General features: G+C 42.2%; 1 protein-coding gene across 1 annotated transcript; it reads right to left on the bottom strand.

Annotated features, from left to right (window-relative positions):
* Positions 1-987: 987 nt before the first annotated feature.
* On the bottom strand, positions 988-12,223 carry KCNMB1 (potassium calcium-activated channel subfamily M regulatory beta subunit 1). Its single transcript, XM_020992323.2, has 4 exons — positions 12,061-12,223; positions 9,047-9,214; positions 6,106-6,277; positions 988-3,192 (listed from the first exon to the last, which is right to left on the bottom strand). Exons 2-4 carry the CDS (start codon positions 9,178-9,180, stop codon positions 2,923-2,925), a joined length of 576 nt encoding a protein of 191 aa, XP_020847982.1. The 5' UTR covers positions 9,181-9,214; positions 12,061-12,223; the 3' UTR covers positions 988-2,922.
* Positions 12,224-19,675: the final 7,452 nt, after the last annotated feature.

The raw sequence follows: 19,675 nt of genomic DNA on the forward strand, positions 1-19,675 counted from the left end.
TAAACATTTGTTGAATTGAATTCAGAAGCAAGAAGTACTCAGAGATTTTGAAATCCCAGATTTACCACTTATTTGGTGGCAATTTGTACCATCTTTGTATTTTTGCAAAGAAAATTAGCATTGGCATAATGAATAGACCGCTAGCCTCAGACTCAAGAAGATGGGTTCAAATCTTGTCTCTGAGACATACTGGCTGCATGAACTTGGGTAGATGACCTAACCTAAGCAGTGGTGCTATGGATGGAGTGCTGGACCTGAAGTTAGGAAGACCGGAATTCAAATCTGACTTCAGAAATGTACTTGTTAGTTGTGTGACCCTGGGTAAGTCACTTGATCTCTATCTGCCAGTTTCCTCACCTATAAAATGGGGGTGATAATAATAGTATGCCTATCTCCCAGGGCTGTTGTGAGGATAGAATCAGATAATATTTGGGAAGTACTGTACAAACCTTAAAGCCCCATATAAATACTAGTTATTATTATTATTATTATCATTGTCGTTATGTGACTTTGGGCAAGTCATTTGACTTCTTAGTGCCTCAGGTAACTTTTTAAAACTATAAGCTGCAGATTAGATGCTGGTATATATTGGGTCTTTTTTAAATTTTTTAGGCAATTGAGGTTAAGTGACTTGCCCAGGGTGACGCAGCTAGTAAGTGTTAAGTATTTGGTCTGAGGCGGGCTTTGAACTCAGGTCCTCCTGACTTCAGGGTGGGTGCTTTATCCACTGCGCCACCTAGCTGCCCCCATATATATTGGTTTTGAAGATGAAATCATAGGTCTGGACCAAAACAAAAGCATATTGCTTGAATCAAGCTGTGGGTCTAAAACTAGAATTTCTAAGGGAGAGGAGATTTGGGGGAGATTCACTTTTGACTTGCTCTCAATACAATTGCTTAATAAAGATACTTTGATGGCAATGGTTTTGAAGAATTTCCCCAAAAATTAGAGATCCTAGGAGTCAGAGTGAAAGAAGCCTAGCACAGATGTGTTAAGAACTGAATTTAATTTAATCAATCAATAATCATTTATTAATAAGTCCTTACTTAATAGGCAGGACCTGGCCTGGGTCCTGGAAATACAAAGACAAAAGTGATATGGTCCTTGACTTCAAAGATCTACTATTATATTGGAAGAGCTTATATTTCCTAACCTTCTATTGAATTGAAACATCCTCTAAAAATCTGATTTCCCAGGCTGCCAGGAAGATGTCTCAATGTGTCCTATTCCCTGGAAATGCTCCATCACAATCAAAGGAAAGGGAATTCTAGGATAATTCTAAGTGTCTTCCTTCCTGCCTCTGCTTGCTCTGAGGGAATATGGAGATACATGGACTCAGCTACCTAACTAAACCTTCTGTGGCTACAGGGTCCTGAAGGGAGGTCCACTGGATAGGAGTTGTGAGGATGAATGAATGAGTGAAAAAGTATTTACCACTGATTTAATATGTCCTGAGCAGTATGATAAGTGCTGGGGAATGCAAATTTGAAAAAAAGAATGTTTTTGCTCTAAAGGAGCTCACATTCTAACCAGAAGAGATAACATAACATGGGAGTGTTCAGCCAAGGACCCAAAGTCCTTAAGATGCATCAAGGTGTCTGTCCTGCAGAATAAGGGAGCATGGAGGGGAGTGACCCACCACCATGGAGAATAGGGGAATTGGGAAATTCCAAATCCACTCCTACTCTTAGACATGGAGCAGTGATTTAGGGTTTCCTCCAGCAGGGGTGGAGATGGGGCAACAATATTTGGAAGAGAAGGGGAAAAGGGAAAAGTAGCCAGGGATTTGGAAAGTGGAGGGCGACTTCTCCTGGTGCCAACTGGGACTCACCAGCCACCTCCTATAGTGGTCTGTGGCAGAGGAGGGACAAGGAGTTTCCTACTTGGTAGCAGTTCTAGCCAGGGGTCTCTCGGTTCCCCTAGTAGGGTGTGAGAGGAAGGAGAGCACTTTCAGTAGATGAAGATATGTGTATATGCCTCCCTCTTGCCTTTCTATGCTTTAGGTTCATGGGTGTGTAAGGGCATCATGGCGGAATGAAGAGAGTACTTGATGAGGAATTGAAAGGTCCACTTTCCAGTCCTGGCCCCACCATCCACTAAATGGACAAACCATTGAAACTTTCTGACCCTCAGTTTCCTCACCCATAGAAAAGGAGAGAATATTTGCACTACTTGCCTCAGCGAAGCAGTTTATAGACCTTTAAGGGCTATATTAATGTGAACTAGTATTAGTTTAAGCCACCAACTACTTATGAAGCCCCAGGTCTGTACTGACCACTGTGACACATACAGAGAAGGTAAGGTCCCCATCTGAAGGTGAGCCAGCATCAAGCTTTGGGTGGAAAGATAAGACTTCCATCAACCAGAGAGCAATGGAAGGCATCATACAGTCATTTGTTATTGTGTGTTATGTATCACAAGTGCTGCAGGAATTCAGAGAACAGAGGCATTTCTGTGTCCTGAGGCTAAAGAGTGAAGGCTTCATGAAGGAATTAAGGCTTGGGCTCTAAAGGATGACTAAGATCTTCATAGAGGAATGGAGAGGTTATATTCTCTGGGTGGAGAGCAACATGAGCAAAGTGGGAGGTCAAAATCAGCTTCACTTTTGGGGAAATGGAGCTCAGGAGACAGACCTGGTTGGAGGCTGTCACTTAAGGGTGAGCATTAGGAAAAGAAAGCTGTGAAGGTGAGATGGGGCATAGTGTCTGTAGAGTGTGGGCTTAATCCAATAAGCAGCAAACAATCATGGTAAGCTTTTGAGCAAGTGTATGACATGGTAATTATTCATCTCACAATGGTAGCTGGACTGGATTGGAGAAAAAGAGACAAAATATAACAAGAGACAGTTGTGAGTAGAGCTAAAAAACAATGTTGGGGGGGTAGATTTCAGTTGTGCCTGAGCTGTGAGGTGTTGATTGGGTCCTATCTCTGTGCTGCAAGCATGGAGAGGGACTGATTGAGTTTCACCATCATGATAATGAATATTCCCCCAGTTAGCATGAAGGTGGGCCAAAAGAGCCACTTTAACAGCATCTGGGGGGTATAGATCCTCCTGTACAGGACACTCTTTTCAGTCTCGTCAGGGTCTGAGTAGCAGGGAAAAGTCTGGCGCTCTTTGAATCTGACCCTGATGGTCTCCACATCTCTCCTGGCTTCCTGGTAGTCCTCCAAGCTCTCAGGGATGTAAGAACACTAGAAGAGAATGAGAGAATCTACAATGATGGAAAACAGTCGGGAACAGAAAGGCTCCCCACCCATAGCTCTCAAACTAGGGGAAGGGCATTGGGTAGAAGGCATCACAACCAGGAAAACAAGAAAGAATAGGACCACCCCTGTGTCAGCTGAATGAAGCCCTGGAGAAAAGCTGAGAGAGGATGATGAAGACTCAGCCCATGCCCCATCTGCTGTTTGAAGCTTTTCTTCATCCCTCTTCTACAGTACTAGCTACTTCATATTTATACTCATATAACCACCTTGTATTTATTTTATATTTAGTCTTTATACATTTTTTTCTGTTATGTACTTATATGTGAACATGTTCTTTCCTTCAATAGAATAAAAAGTCCTTGATGACAGGGACTGTTTCAGTTGGGGTCTGTGTATCGTCAGTACCTAGCACAATGCCTGATATTAGTGAGTGCTTAATAAAGCTTCTTGTTTGATTGACTGAGGAGTCAGCCTAGTTCACCATCTATATTTTTGCTTCAGAGTACCTGGGCTCATCCTTTTGGGTGTTGGTATTCAGAGCTATAACTAGGAATTATTGTTCCTGGGCAAAATTTATTTGGGGGGTTGGGAGGAAAGAGCATTATGTTAGTGGTAACACAGCATAGTCTGACCATAGAAGAGGTCACACTGAATCAGGAGACCCTTTGTGCCCAAATCTCTATAAGTAATCCTCAGTTTCCTCAACTGTAAAATGGAGATAATAATTCCTTTACTACCTGCCTCACAGGGTTGTAAGCTTTTAAATGCCATAGAAATGTGAACTTATACTATTATAAGTTAACAAATATTTGTGAAGCCCCTCCTTTTGCTGGCCACTGCAGACACATGGAAGAGAAGCCAAGGTCCCCATCTTCTCTGTAAAACAGACAAAATCCACTCCTTCCCCCTGGAACTCTCCCCTATATGTCTCTGTGTATGTATCTCTCCATTTCTTTCTGTTTCTGTCTCTGTCTCTCCTCTCTCTCTCTCTCTCTCTCTCTCTCTCTCTCTCTCTCTCTCTCTCTCTCTCTCTCTCTCTCTTTCTCTCTCTCCAGGATGTTGACAAGATAAGTTTATAGCTGTGCAAGAAAGGGACTTAATAAATCTAGGGTGCCATTATACCAAGAGCCCTTAACCTTTGGATCTACAGATCTACAAGAAGTCTATGGGCAGATTTCAGATTGTCTGTGAACTTAGGGAAAAAATTACATCTTTGTTTCAATCTAATTGGTTTCCTTTGCAACCCTATGAATTTTATCTTAAGCATTGAAAAACATCATTGTGAAAATGTATCCATAGGCTTTACCAGATTTCTGAAGAAGTCCATGACAGAAAAAAAGGTTAAGAATCCCTGCATGCTATAATATGTCCCTACCTAAATTTACCCTGAGCCCTTTACAAGGCAATTGATCCTATCCTGTGAGGACTGGTGGTGAGGATTTTGTGTATTATGCAGATGCCCAGCACCTGCCAGTTGTTGGAGCCCAGGAGCCTGTGGGAAGTCAAATCTGAAATTCCCCTGGGCCATTCCTTCCAGCATTCCTCATCGTAAGAAAGTCTCAGACCAATTGCCAGGGGAGTCAAATTGAGCCCAGTTGTCAAAATCCCAATTACTAGTGGCATCCTCTTCACCATAGCCCTAACCTCACCTTCAGCATTCATGGAGAGAATAGTGAGGCTAAGGAGGGAGTCCCCAGCACACATGTCTAGAGTGCATGTAAGAAGGGCCTAGCCAAGGAAGGTGTTCTTCTCTCCTGTGCCTCTGTTCTTTGCTGCAGAGCCCTCTTGGCTGGTCCCTGAGGACTGCCTCCCCACCCTACCTCCCACGTTCCATAAATTAATGAATGTAAAACAAGCAACTGGACCAAATGGGCAGCTGCCTGGCAGATGCAAGCAGTGAGGGTAGGCTCACCAAATCACCCTATTTGCAACCTCCTATTAAAGCTGTAATTGGCCACTATGCATGAATAGGAGGCAGAACAATGATCAGCTAGAGACTGTAAATACTTCCTGTTGAGGGGCAGACAGAGGTTTGGCTTGACACACAGCTGATAGCTTATTGAAGGAAAAGCATGGGGATGTATGCCCGTTCTCACCTTCATTGCCAAACTGAGTCTGGAACAATATCTGCTTCTCTCTCTCAATCTCCCCCCAATGTCAATTGATTAGAGCTACCTAGTAAATAAGGCCCAAAAGTAAATTGGTTGTCCTCATGCTCCCAGGACTTCTCTCCAACACATATGATGAGTGACACCATCCTCATCTAGCATTAATGGTTTCAGGCCTTTTGGCTGGTGCGTTTCAGGTTCTTTTGAAAGATAGGCAAGAGACAAGGGTTAACGGAATGGGATTGGTGAGGCACAGAATCATGGAATTTTTCAATCCCTATATAGGCTCCCAGAAGAAAAAAAAGGATACAACCGAGGTCTATGGGCTCTCAGTTCAGGGCTTTCTATATCCAGTTGTGATGATTTTCTTTGGAGTTGAGCTATCTTGAATTTATATCAGCGGTTCATAGATTTAGAATTGGAAGGGGCCTTAGAAGTCATCTCACCCAACTTTCTTATTTTACAAATGAAGAAACTAAGGTCTAGGAGGGTTAAATGACTCATCCAGGGTCACACAGGGTAGGAATTGAACCCAGGTCCCCTGACTCCAGAGTTTGCATCCTTTCCACTCCTTCATGCTACCTAAGAGTTGACTTTCTAGATGGCCCCTTCCAAATAATTTGCCTGAGTTGCTTCCTGGGGTGCCCTTTGGTTTCTCTTGGAGACAAGATGACACATTTATCACTTGTTATGGTTTTGTACACGTACATGTGTGTGTGTGTGTGTGTGTGTATGTAGATACAGATATAGATATAGATAATATTTTCTAGACCAACTTTCTTGCTCTTACCTGGTAGTTTTTTTCTTTTGTCTCCTCTGTGTGGTACAGAATGGCACTCTTCCCAGTGGCAGACACATTGACCCACAGACATGGGTACTGGGGAACCTTCTTGCCTTCCAGCTTCTCGTGGTTCCGTATGTCTATTTCAATCAGGTGGCAGTTGGATACTTGGGTCCATACACTGGGAGAAACACATATACACACAAGGATACTGGCCGAGATGAGAGCAGTGCCCTACTTTGGTGGTCACTGACACTGTGCCAGGATTGACTCCCTTAGTTTTCCCAACCACCACCAGCCACTGCCTGGTAGTAATTAAACTGGATCTTCCAAGACTCCCCTAGTAGACCTATGCCATACCCTTTTCCTGTTCCTTATGAGGTATCCTCTCGATTATTTGTTTTTGTTTCATTGTTTGTCCTTTGTTCTTCAAGAGGACCATGACATCGGGAAGATGATGCCATGACTTGCAAGTGAATTGGGTTTAAGTGAGGGAAGGCTGTTCAAAGTTACCAGCCTGACTTTCTCCTCTGGAGCCTTCTGGGCCCAGTAGAGAGGGGAAAAGAAGCTAGATTGGATCTACTGATTGGTGTTTAGCAGACAGGAGGAATCAAAATTTCAAAGGCATAAGGGATCTTTGAGATTATCTCCAAGAGTGTCATTTTATGGATGAGGGAACTGAGGCCCACATAGGGAGAAATGGTCAAGTCAAAAATCACAGAGCTAATTAACAGCAGAATCTGAACCACGACCTTGGGGCTCCATTCTGGGAAAGCTCAAAGAATGGATGTCAGCCAAGATCCCCAGTTCAACTTGGTGTACAGAAGGTGTGTTAGGAAGAATTCTAATTTCATGTCAAGTAAATCAGGATCTTGGGGCTCATGATTTAGGTGAGCTTTTGCCTTAGCCTTGATAGTATTGAAGAAAGAAGAGACAGCTGTTTGCTTCTGATGTCCCCTGGTGCTGTTATTCAGCATTACCCAGAGCATACAGACCACAGACTACTGACCAAAATAGCGTCAGACACCCTCATCTCATTTGCCTCAGCCCTTATGTTGGAAAGGGTATTAGAAGAACGCAAATAGGAATGCTTTCCTGACAAGGTGACCAGGATGGTAACGGGATCTGGCCATCATGTAATTTGACGCCTAGCTGAGAGGTGACTTGCAGGAGAGAAGACTGGGCTGGGGATGGTGTCTCTGATTGGGTCAATAGATGCAATTCAGAGGGAAGCAGATGTCAGCCCACTATGGGAGAAAACATCATAGCTGTTGTTTGTCCTTAGTTCTCAAAGAGGAGCAATGACATCAGGACGGTGATTTCTTGACTTGCACGTGAATTGGATTTAAGTGAGGCAGGGCTGTGCAAAGTCACCAGCCTCACTGTCTCCTCCAGAGTCATTTAAGTCCAGTGGCAAGGCACAGGTCAGGATGGCAGGAGATGGCCCCAGATGCAGTAGAAGACCTCGGCCTTTTCAAGTTAAGATCTTTCCCAGGTCTTAGTTTGTCTGAGATAACACCTATTCCATAGATAAAGGTTAGGTAAGAATTGAAGCAAAAGATGACTTAGTTTTGCCTTCCCAAAAAGAATCATTCTGGGAGGGGAATACCCTCAGAATTTCTGGCCAGAACAGAAACATGGTTATTTACACCCAATTCTGAGCCACCAAAAACCAAACACTGAGCAAGTGAGGCTTGGGCTGGGCCCATTATTGGCCAATCAGTGAAAGCCAGAGTGATTTGGGTTTAAAGGCATAGTCAAGTAGCTCCATTTGAATCCCAATGAGCTTTTTCATAGCCTGGTTTTCCAGAGCTTCAAGAAATTAAATGAAAATTGTATGAGACAAAAGAGTTAACTGTCCCAGTTAAAACAAAAAAACAACAACAAAAAAAAACCAATGATCACATAAATAAGTAGGGAAGAAAAAAATCTAGCCTCCAAACCCCAAGATACCTTGTGAAGTATAAGCAATCGAAATTTATATTCCTTATGTATTCCTTATATATTTATATTCTTTTGTATTCACTGTTATAGTTGTCTGTAAACAGAATGGTTCCATACAACAATAGCAGTATCCTCACCATGGGAAGTGTTCAGGGGTTGAATAAGCATCTGTCAGGGATATTGTAGAGGGGATTTCTGCAGAGTAGAATGTTGGGGAAAATGACCTCTCAGGTCCTTTTAAAATCTGAGGTGCTAAGATCAAGGTGAGTAATCAGTCATCATTATAAACTCAATATTCTACCAGGACAGTTGACAAGAACAGGTCCACTTTAATGCTTTCAGAGATGATTAGTTCCATTTTAGAGTAAAAATTTCCTTTTCTTAAAGAAAAAAAAAGAATGTAGAATGAAAAGTAATTGAAAAGAAAATTTAACTAGCAATGGCCCAAAAAGGCAATGATCATAATAACAATAATGAATGCAATAAATTTGGGGCAGTGTGGCATAGTGCAAAGACTTGAATTTGGATTTGAATCCTAACTTTGCTACTTCCTATCTGAATAACCTTAGGCAAGTTATTTAACCACTCTGAGCCTCAGTTTTCTCATTTGTAAAATGAAGGGGTTGAACTAGATGGTCTCTGAGATCCCTTCTAGATCTAATTTATGATTCTAAGAAGCACTGATGAGTTTCAACATAGAATGTTTCATTCCCTTTAATTTTTGTGGACTTAAATTCTCCCAGAACACTTATGGCAAGAGAGGTGGAAGGAGGGAATGGCAATGGTCAGAGGTGCTAGATCCTACTTGATTGGTGTAGAGGGAGTAGAAAGGCTTATTATTAGCCCATTTCTTTGATGGTTCCTATGTTCTAGGCAAGCCTGACTCCATGTTATCCCACTTTGTAATGTTCCTTCTCCAGTGGGTAGAAAAGGGAGAGACAAAGCTTACAAGGCATATAGGTTCCTAGACTAGGGAGATAATGTAGGGTAAAGGGATATTGGGTACCTCTTTTGGTATAAGGGCAGCACGGTTGTCCCCAAGATGTAGTAGGTGATGGCAGAACACACCACCATGACTGCGCCCAGGCACAGGGCACGTGTCTCTCCTCGGATCTGTGCTGTCACCAAATTTTTCCCCATCTTGACTCTGAAAAACAGACCTGTCTGGCCCCTCCTAGGGTTAGAGAGTCAAACAAGGAAATCCTAGATCAGCAACCTCACTGATAGTATAACCTTTCTGCTGCTCAGGCAACTTTAAGACTATGAGTTATATACAGCTTGCAATCTCCTTAGGTATGCAGAGAATTTCTGTGCCCATGGAATAACAGTGCCATGATTTTACATCTGGTTGATTAGAGGATTTAGAACTGGAAGGAACTCTTAGAGACCAGATAGCCCAACCATTTCACATTCCAAGAAAGCAACTGAAGTCCACAGAGATCAAGTGACTTGCCCAAGACCACATAGTTAATAAGAGGAGTCACGATTTAAACTAGACTGTATGTATGTATGTATGTATATGTATGTGTATGTGTATGTGTATGTGTATGTGTATATGTATATGTATATGTATATGTATATGTGTACGTGTATATGTGTGTATATACATGTATATATATCACATAATATTACATATACACACAAATATATTCTTCCCTTCAGAGGAATGTAACAGCATAGCTCAGTTTCTTCCTCCCACCCCCAACCTTTTAAAAAAAATTAGTTTGGATTTCCCCCCCAGACTTCAGAAATTTTTTTCAAAAAATACCCACAGGCATTGGTTCATCTCCTGTCTTTGGGTACCTGCTCTCCTGAAGTCTATGTCCCTGGGGGATGCTAGGTCTCATGCCTTACCATGTATGGGCACAGAGATTGTTCCAGTGTGTGTATATATGTATGTATGAGTATGTATATGTGCATATACATATATGTGTATGTATGAGTATATATACATATATATATATATATATGTGAATGTGTATATTTAATCTATTGAAACTTAAAACTGTACTAAGACTTTTGGGCATTCCCTGTGTTTGTGTATATATCTAGCATTTTATAGCACTTTAAGGTTTGCAAAATGCTTTGTAAATATTTCATTTTATCCTCAAAACAACCCTGGGAGGTAGATGCTATTATTGTATCCATTTTAGAGATGAGAAGACTGAGGCAGACAGCGGCTAGGTGATTTGCTCTGGGTCGCACAGCTAAGTGCCTGAGGCCCAATTTGAACTTGGGTCTTCCTGACTTCAGTTCCAGAGCTCTATTCACTGTGCCACCTAGCTGTCTGTACTCCAAATCCTGTACTCTTTCCATTGAACCATGGAGGAAAGACATTAATCCATTTATCCTCATTACCCCATTGCCACTGGCTAATTTATTAGATTAAGTAGTTATTTCCACCCAGAAACCAGAGCCTTAATGGAATAGGACCCTGGATAAGTTAATTCTGACAGAGGAGAGGTATTTGGGAAAGTCAACAAGCATGAACATGCAACAGTGGAAGATCTGGGAAGGGCTCCCAGTTAGAGAGGGCTGGAATGGTCAGGCAGCCTGGGATCAGCATTCCGCCAATAGAGGGAAGGTGGAGGGAGTTCCTAAAGGGGAAGGAGAAAATTTGAAAAGGAAAATTGATTGTGATGTAAGATTTTAAAGATATTTAGCACTTGTGGGATTCTCTTCAGAGAGAGGAGTTTGTTGAACAGCTGAGATGGAACATTTAGAGTAACAGCCTTCGAATACAATCTCTGCTTCCCAGCTTGGCCTCAGTGGTTCTATGGTAAGGGGTGAGAAAGGGTCATTTAACCACTCTGGGCCTCAGTCTCCTCACCTGTAAAATGAGGCACTTGGTCGTGATGTCTAAATCTATATTGTTCATTTAATAGCAACTAGCCATGATTATGACAGAGCAGAAAGATTCCTTGGAGCAGAGGACTTGGTCCACTTATTACCTGTGTGACCTTGGGCTGTCAGTCACTTAACCTCCTTGGGCCTCAGTTTCCTCATCTGTCAAGTGAAGGGGTTGGACTAGATTACCTTACTTCCAACTCTAAATCCGTGATTCTACTATTTGTGAAGCACTATGGTAGGCAATGGAAGAGATACAATGAAAATTGAGGCATGGTTTTTGCCTTTATGGCATTCATAATCTAACGGAGGTGATACAATATAAGTAACATATTCAGTACAATATAAAAGTTTACAATAACTGTAACATAGAATATGTAATAATAGTCTAAGTGCAAAATGCATGCAAGGTCAGACAGAGAAAGATCATTTCTGGGTGGGGTGGCAGGCATCCAGGAAGCATTCCTGGAGGAGGTGGCACTTTAAAGCCAGATAAGTTTCTTTTCTAGAGTCCCTTCACTGTATAGGATAGGGATGGTGCAAATTTGTTCATAGCTAGAGAAATGAATAGTAAGACTTCCTGACAGCTCTAGGATAGATGCCCTCCACAGTGATCTTATATTTGAATTGGCCAGACCTGCTTCAGCAAATAGCATCCCTTTACGGGGGTGAGAGAAAGGGGAACGTGCTGTGTAAAGAAAAAGGCAGGAAGGGGAAGCCTCTGACTTCTCATACTAATATCTACCTGATAATCAGTTATTAATTTTCCTTCTGACTAGGATGAGGTCTCTCTTTTCTCCCTGAGATGCCATCCTCTCTGAACTCTAGGGGACTTTGGTCACCCACTCTGAGGGACAGGGCACTGAGTGATCTAAGTGAGACATCCTCCCCCTAAACCCCATATCATCCCCAATATTCTGGTGACAAATATGGTTATGACAGGTCCTAAGTAACTCAGCCATTTCTGTCTCGGGATCCATGGCTCAGAGAGGAAATATATTTATCTTAATACTGTCCTCCCCACTCATCCACATCAGGTGCCTTCTACCCAATCAATACTCTTCTACACATTTCCAAAGCTTCTGCCTCCTACCCCGACAAACCCCCCACATATTCTTGGAGAAACAATTTTGCGAGACAGGCTCTAGAAAGTGCTCTCTGAGAGGTACTCACAGTCTCTATTGGCTCCTGAATTTGTCTTCACCTTTGAGAACAACTTCTTTTCCGAAGGCCGGGTGGAGCCAGGAAGTTTTCCATTCCCCCACCCCCACGCCTGCCCCAAGGAAGCAGCCTGAGTTCCAGCAGGAAGCTTTGTTTTACAGGGCTCCTCCAGCTGTGGCTGGCCCTGTGCTCCCCATCCCTGGAGCAGTCTCTGTGCCCATACATGGTAAGGTATGAGACCCAGCATCCCCCAGGGACATAGACTTCAGGAGAGCAGGTACCCAAAGAGAGGAGATGAACCAATGCCTGTGGGTATTTTTAAAATTTTTTTCTAAAGTCTGGGGGGTAAATCCAAACTAATTTTTTTGAAAGGTTGGGGGTGGGGGGAAAAAACTGAGCTGTGCTGTTACATTCCTCTGAAGGGAAGAAGAGAGAATACGGGTGCTCAGTTCACTTTGCAATACATCCTTTTCTTCATTTATCTCTGGGACAAGATGGGCAAGAATCCAGGGGGAACATTACAGGAACAGAATCCAGCATTTGGGGGCTGCTTGGAGGCACTATCCTGGCAACCTGGAGTTGGGGATGGAGGACGTCTGCCTGCAGGGATATTCCCTGCCCTTCTGAATACCAGCTGTGCTACAAAAGTCACTGGAAGCAGAAAGAGTCTCTTATACCCATTAGAGGTTCATGGACAGCTGTGACTGGTCACAATCAATCAGCAAGGATTTGTTAAGTATCTGCAATGTGCCAGGCAGTATACTAAGCACAGTGAATACAAGTACAAAGAATGAAACAATTCTTATTTAGGTGGATCTCAGATGCTATAAAAGTACATTTGAGTTGGGATAGGGTAAGGATGTGAAGATTAATCAGTAAAAGTGTGGAACAGTAGAAAATGTTATAGTTGGAGTCAGGAATCTTGGGCAACCTTTCTAAGCACATCAATTTCATTATCTTCAAAAAATGTGTAGAAAGGTAGTTGAGATTAATAATATTTGCATTATCTACCTCACAAAATTGTTATGAGGAGTGTGTAGACTTTAAAGCGCTGTAACAGAGGGGTTAGCTAACATGTTGGATGACAGATAGAGGACCGAAAGGTGTCTCAAACTAGAACATTAGAGAGAATGTAATGAGATGGAAGGTAATAGAGATGAGTGTAAAATCTTACATTTGGGTTCAAAAAATCAGTTTTACAAATACATGAGGGGACAGGTGAGGTTAGCCAGCATTTCATCTGAAAAAAAGAATGGTGGACAGAGGAGGAGGAGACTCTAAGTTCAATGGGAGTCAATAGTATGATAGGGCTGTGAAAATACTTGTTGCGAAAAAGTTGTACTGAGTCATAATGACCAATATAAGAAGCATGAATGAAAATAACTTATGCATGCATCTAGGGCAGGATTCTTAATCTCTTTTTAGTCATGGCTAACTAGTAAAGCATGTGGACCATCTAAATTTCTTTTTAGGTGAGGCAATTGGGGTTAAGTGACTTGCCCAGGGTCACACAGCTAGTGAGTGTTATGTGTCTGAGGCCAGATTTGAACTCAGGTCCTCCTGACTCCAGGGTTGGTGCTCTATCCACTACATCACCTAGCTGCCCCCTTCTAAATGTTTTTAAATGAATGAAACAAAATATATAGTATTATAAGGAAACCAAGGATTGGTTAAAATATGGATGTAGATATGGAAAAAGGCAGCTAGGTGGTGCAATGGATTGTGTGCGAGGCCTGGAGTGAGGAAGACCTGAGTTCAAATATGCTCTCAGACATTTATTAGGTCTGTGACCCTGGGCAAGTCACTTAACTCTGTTTGCCTTAGTTTGTCATCTGTAAAATGAGTTGGAGAAGGAAATGACAAACCACTCTAGTATCTTTGCCAAGAAAACTCCAAATGGGGGCAGCTAGGTAGCACCGTGTATAGAGCACTGGCCCTGGAGTCAGGAGGACCTGAGTTCAAATCTGGCCTCAGACACATAACACTTACTAGCTGTGTGACCCTGGGCAAGTCACTTAACCCCATTGCCTAACCCCCCCCAAAAAAAAGGATTTCTTAAGCACTTATTGTATGCCAAGCATTGTGTTTAGCACTGGGAAAACAATACAAATGACAGGTATGGTGACCGAGTCCCTAGGGGAGCAGATTGACACACCTCATGTAGGAACAGTGGCAGAGTTGATTTGATCAATGTTTCTAGAACTCCAGTGAGGTGGGAGGAAGAGGTGGCCTGCAGGGTGATTGGTGAGGAGGAAAAACAGAGTAAGGAGTAAAGTGAAACATGGTTGGAACTTCCCTGAAATAGTGATGTGAAGAAAGCAGTCCACCAACAAGGACAGTAAGTCCACAGGGCAGATATTTCTCCAGGTTGGCAAGGTCATTTGTAGAAAGATTCTGCACTGTTAACTGTAAATGAATAATCAATGAATAATCAGTTTAGCACGGAATTGAATAGAAAGAGGAAAAGAGGCTGCATCTTCTTAAAACAAAGATCAGCTCTTTAAATAACAGTATTTTGGGGAATGGCTAAACAAATCGTGGTGCATGGATATAGTGCAATATTACTGGGCTGTAAGAAATTGTGTGTGTGAAATGAATACAGAGATGCCTGGAAAGTTCTATGTGAACTGATGCAGAGTGAAGTAAGCAGAGAATAGAAAACAACATACACAGTAATGATAAAAATGTAAACAGAAAGAAAAGTGATACACCAAAAAATTAAAGTAAATGTAACAGAATTGTAAAGATCAAACAGGACTCAAATGAAGAGATATGGGAGGACACTCCCAACCCACCCTTTAATGGAGTTAGGAGGTTTACAGGTGTTACACAATGCACAATTTTTAAAACTTTGAATGTATCTGTCAGTTGTGCTGATTCTTTCTCCTCTCTCTAAAAAAATGTTATTTGTTCTATGACAGAGCCCTCTGGGAGGAGGGAGAGAAAAGAGATAGTTGGAATGACTAGGATGATGTGAGAAACAGAGGTTGTTAATAAAAAACTCATTTTAAAATGAATAAATGAATAAATAAATGTTGATATTCTTCTGGCGGTATTGTATGACTATGAGTCATGGAGTACCACAGTCTTTGAAGTCTTTCTCTTTGAATTTATCCAAAAGGCAACAAAAAGAGACACATGATGAACCTAAGTAGGCTGCAGTACATTATAGATAAGGAAAAGAAGTGTAGAGGATGTTACCAGAAGGCTGTAGGGCCAGGAAAAAAAAATCGGCCTGTTATGTGATGAAAGCAAAAAAACTAATAGGTGGAGTCCACTGATTTCCATGAAATAAGAAGAAACCAAGAAGAAAGTTGCCCTGAAGATTGGGTGGACCACCGATGGAGGGATTTACAGAAAAACCAAGACAAAAGTACAAGATGAGTAGGCTTAGATGGACTGCAGTCTACATTATTAGAGAGAGTCTCTATACTGTTAGGATGATCCCATCACAATCTAGACGTATCAAGAGATGGGTCATACATACACTAGGGAGAGAAGTGAGAGCCCACTGGTAAGATTACACCTGGAGTAGTGAATTCATTTCAGTTCAGTAATAGTATTTTAAGAAGTAGTATTTCACTTCAGGGCACCACATTATAAGAAAGATGTTGGAGGACATTCAGAGGAGGTCAGCCAACATGACAGATCAGGGGCCTTCAGATCAGGCATGTTAGTGTCAGAAGGAAATGGAGAAGTTTAATCTGGCCTGGGTAAGAGAAAGTGGACATAACAATTACGTTTGAGTATTTGAAGGATTGTCAGGTGATTCTAATTATTTCATGACCATAAGATGGTTTCAGGCTTCCGTCACTGGATTTTGCCACGGAGCATCAATTTGCCTCCTTGCCTCCTCTCCCCCTCTCTCATTGGTGAGTTTCTCTTAGAGGCTTTATTCTGATGAAAAGCCCAAATCAGCCATGCTTCATTCTCTGGACTTCACCATCATGTCTGGCACGGGTCCTTTCCCCATCCCCTTTCCTTTTCATCTCCCTTTTATGTATTGTCTTCCATTATTACAGGAAATGTCTTTTGGTTTGCTTGTATTTGTATCTAGTGCTTAGCATACAGTGATTGCTTAATAAGTTTGACTTTCTCAGAAGGTTGGTCCCGGTGGCCCCGGTAGTTTTCTTTCCTTACCACTCTCACCAGAAATCCTGGAGACCCTCCTGAGATAGTCCAGGAGGGAGTCAGAGACCATGTGGCATCTTGGCTTAATGAGCCAACTTCATTCCTCCAGCCTTTTAAGAGTCAGCGAGCTGTGAAATGAGAGCAGTTGTTAAGGTCTCCCTGACACTCTCTACAGTGGTTTGTTCCTGCCCCCACTCTTTCTTCATTGAAACATGTTAATAGGAGACCAAATTGCCTGTTTATTAGACATCACAGTAAAAAGGCAAAGCTGTTTGCAGTGCATCCTTAACTGTTTTAATTAGTTTGTGAAGCTCACCTCCCGTATGAGACCAGCTGTGCACATTGGGATTGCTGCGTGCTGATCGGATGTACGAACTTGAACAAAGATGTCATAGACCTGGAAAAGATCCCGAGAGGGCCTGCTATATGAGGACCCACTGAAATAGTACAAGGGATGGTAGAGACACCATGGTTGCCTGGCCAGCTGTTTGGGAATGTGTGGGTGTGGGTGTGTGGGGGTGTGTGTGTGTGGTGGGAGGAGAGGACAAGAAGGACAGAGGTAGGTGGCTAATGAGTTAAACCAGGAGGTTGTTGTCCTACTTTGTCTGGATGAAGCTTGTAGCTAGGACGTTGCAGATATCTTCTCAATCATTATGCCTTCTAGCCTTTTCAGGGAAATGGAAGCCAGTGGAAGGTGGCCTATGGTGCAGCTGGGACTAGCTCTTCTTAACAAAGCTGGTGCAAACTCTATTTCTTGATATTTTTATAGCACTCTCTATGTTCAGAGATACATGTATTTATTTCCCATATTCAGACACAGTGGTAGCTATCTACCAGCCATCTGCCTGGCCAGTCAGGACTGCAGCAGCAGCAAAAATAAAATACAATAAAATAAATTAGTAAACAAAATATAAGCCCTTTTAAAATGATAAAGAATCTCAGAGACTTAATCAGTCAACAAACATTTAGTGGGCACTTATTGTATGTCAGACACTGTGCTAAGCCCTGGGGATTCCAGATATTTTGTCTCTCCCATTAGAACATCATTCTTTCAGGATAGGCACCAGAAACATCACATAATTTCCTGAAGTTAATCCAGCCTTATCTCTTCCTCTTCAATTCTGACCCATCTTATCACCCATTTGCATTGTCTGTCCAAGACGGCTCTATTGATGTGCCAACTCTATGGATTGTCTATTGCATTATGCTTTTGCAAAAAAAAAAAAAGTCGCTTGGGTGACCTAGGATCATCTAGGATCATTAGAAGGATGGGTACTGGATCTGGGATCCATTGGTAAAGGGAAATCCCTTTTACAAGTGCAGGACTTCACTTTCTCTGCAACTGAGAGCCTTAAAGTTGCTAAGAACACTGAGAGGTTCAATCACTTGCTCTGGATCACTCCGCCAGGCCATGTCAGAGGTAAGACTTGAACCCAGGTAGTCCTGGTTTCAAACCCAACTCTCTATCCATGTATATGTGTATACATATTTATGAGTTGTCACGTATGTATTTATATGTATGCATATAGAGAAGGAATTGTGAAGAAGGTAGAATATAGAATGTCAGAGCTAGGAGGGACTGCGTGTATTTGTTAATCCCAACTCGTTCTTTCTGCAGCATCAAACTATCTGCAGGACCAAAACCAGAATCCAAGCCCTCTGACCAATGGTCCTTCCACTTCAGTACACCCATGATTGGGATTGTTCTTTTCCATAGGCAGATTCAGTTGTACTTGATATGTTTAAGCTCACAGGACAATTTATTTCTCTAGGGCCATGACCTGGAAAGATCCCATATAAAGATGTTCATCGTTCTACCAAGCTGGCTTTTCTACTTCCCGTAGGGTGTCCCCAGAAGCTACATTCTGAAAGGAATTTTAAAAGATAAACAAGAGCAGAGAGGAGCTTTTTAATTTCTTCTGTTACACATCAATGAAAATGTGTGTTTGTCATCCATAAATAATAAGATTGATTTTACATTGCTGGGAGGTCTAAATTGACTTTCAGGATAAGACTCCATTATGTGCTTCACTAGCCACTTCTCTGGGAGTTAACAAGATTGCTTTGAACTCTGCCTTCACCATGGGAAGGATTAGTCACCCACAGTGAGACAATCTCCAAGTAGAGTGGAATGGGGACCTCTCCTTTAAGGGCACAGGGAAAGAGGGTGCCAGATGATGGTGAAGAGAGGAGCGACTTCCCTTTCTCATAAAGGGAAGTGTGGCAAGGTTTGGGCTGTAATTGCTTGAGTTGAAATCAGAGCCATAACTATGGATTATTGCGTGTGCCACAAGCTACTCCTAAGGCATGGGGCATGGAGCATATCTTTAAGTGGGAAAGGGAACATTGGTTTTATTGAGGTGAGAGAGATTCCAGGACACCAGAGCAAAGCCACATTGGAGATTGAGTTCTGCAGGAGAAAGCAGGGAATTGTAGGGGAGGGCGTCATGTCAAACAACCATGTAGTAGTTTCCTATATTAATTGCTAACTATATGCTAATTTCTGTTGTTTCTACACACCTAAAGGACTTCAAGTGATATGAGCACCCTGTAAATTTGGTGCCCTGGGACAAAGCCTATTCACTCTATCCTAATTAAAGGTCTGGTTAAATTTCAAAAGATGGCAATCTTTGCATCTTCCTGTCTGGCCTTAGGAAATCTAGAACTCCTATCGGAAATGTGTCTCTATCACCAAGCCAGCTCAATCCTTTACTTATTTCTCCAACAGAATGGCTCTGAGTAGAGAAAAAAGCTGGAAGGAGGAAGATTGCCTTTTCTGTATGTCAGCTTATATAAGACTTAACTAGAAGATATACTAGGATTAGTCATCTGCATGCTTGCACTAGACCAATGGGAGGATAAAGCACAAGTCCACATAAGCTTTGCTTAGGAACCTAGTATGATAAGCATCCACTCTATTTTGGAGAAATATTCTGGTCCTAGTCATCATTATCCAATAGCATTTACTGGTCACTTAATTATTATTATTCTAGGCCTTGGACAAATTCAGCTGCAAACTGCTTCCCTTCACATTAAATTTTCACCCTCCTCCCTCCATTGTTTTGTATATATTTTTATTTTATTTTCTATACATATGTTGTTGTTGTTTCCTCCTGACAGAATGTAAACTCCCTGAGGGCAGGAATGCTTTCATTTTTGTCTTTGTATCCCCATCATCCAGCACAGTGCCTGGTACCTGGTAGGCCCTTAATAAATGTTTGATGCATTGGGTGTAGCATGAGTGAAGAAACAAGAACTTTATCAAGCCCTACGTCTGCCACCAATTTAATGTGTGACAAGTCATTTCACACCACCTCAGACCTGGCTAGAAGGCCAGACCCCTCGGGTCTTCAATAAGCAACACGACTCTTGAGGCTAAAGATAGACTCTGAATCTTCCTGGAAACACGGAAATACGTGCAGCTTTGCCATACATTTCTGCTAAAATGCCATAATGATCAGCTTCTGGTGGCAGGGCAAGAGGGTGCCTGCTCCCC

Source organism: Phascolarctos cinereus, unplaced genomic scaffold (assembly GCF_003287225.1).
Source record: "Phascolarctos cinereus isolate Bilbo 61053 unplaced genomic scaffold, phaCin_HiC Scaffold_2;HRSCAF=192, whole genome shotgun sequence".
Classification (NCBI taxonomy): Eukaryota; Metazoa; Chordata; class Mammalia; order Diprotodontia; family Phascolarctidae; genus Phascolarctos; species Phascolarctos cinereus.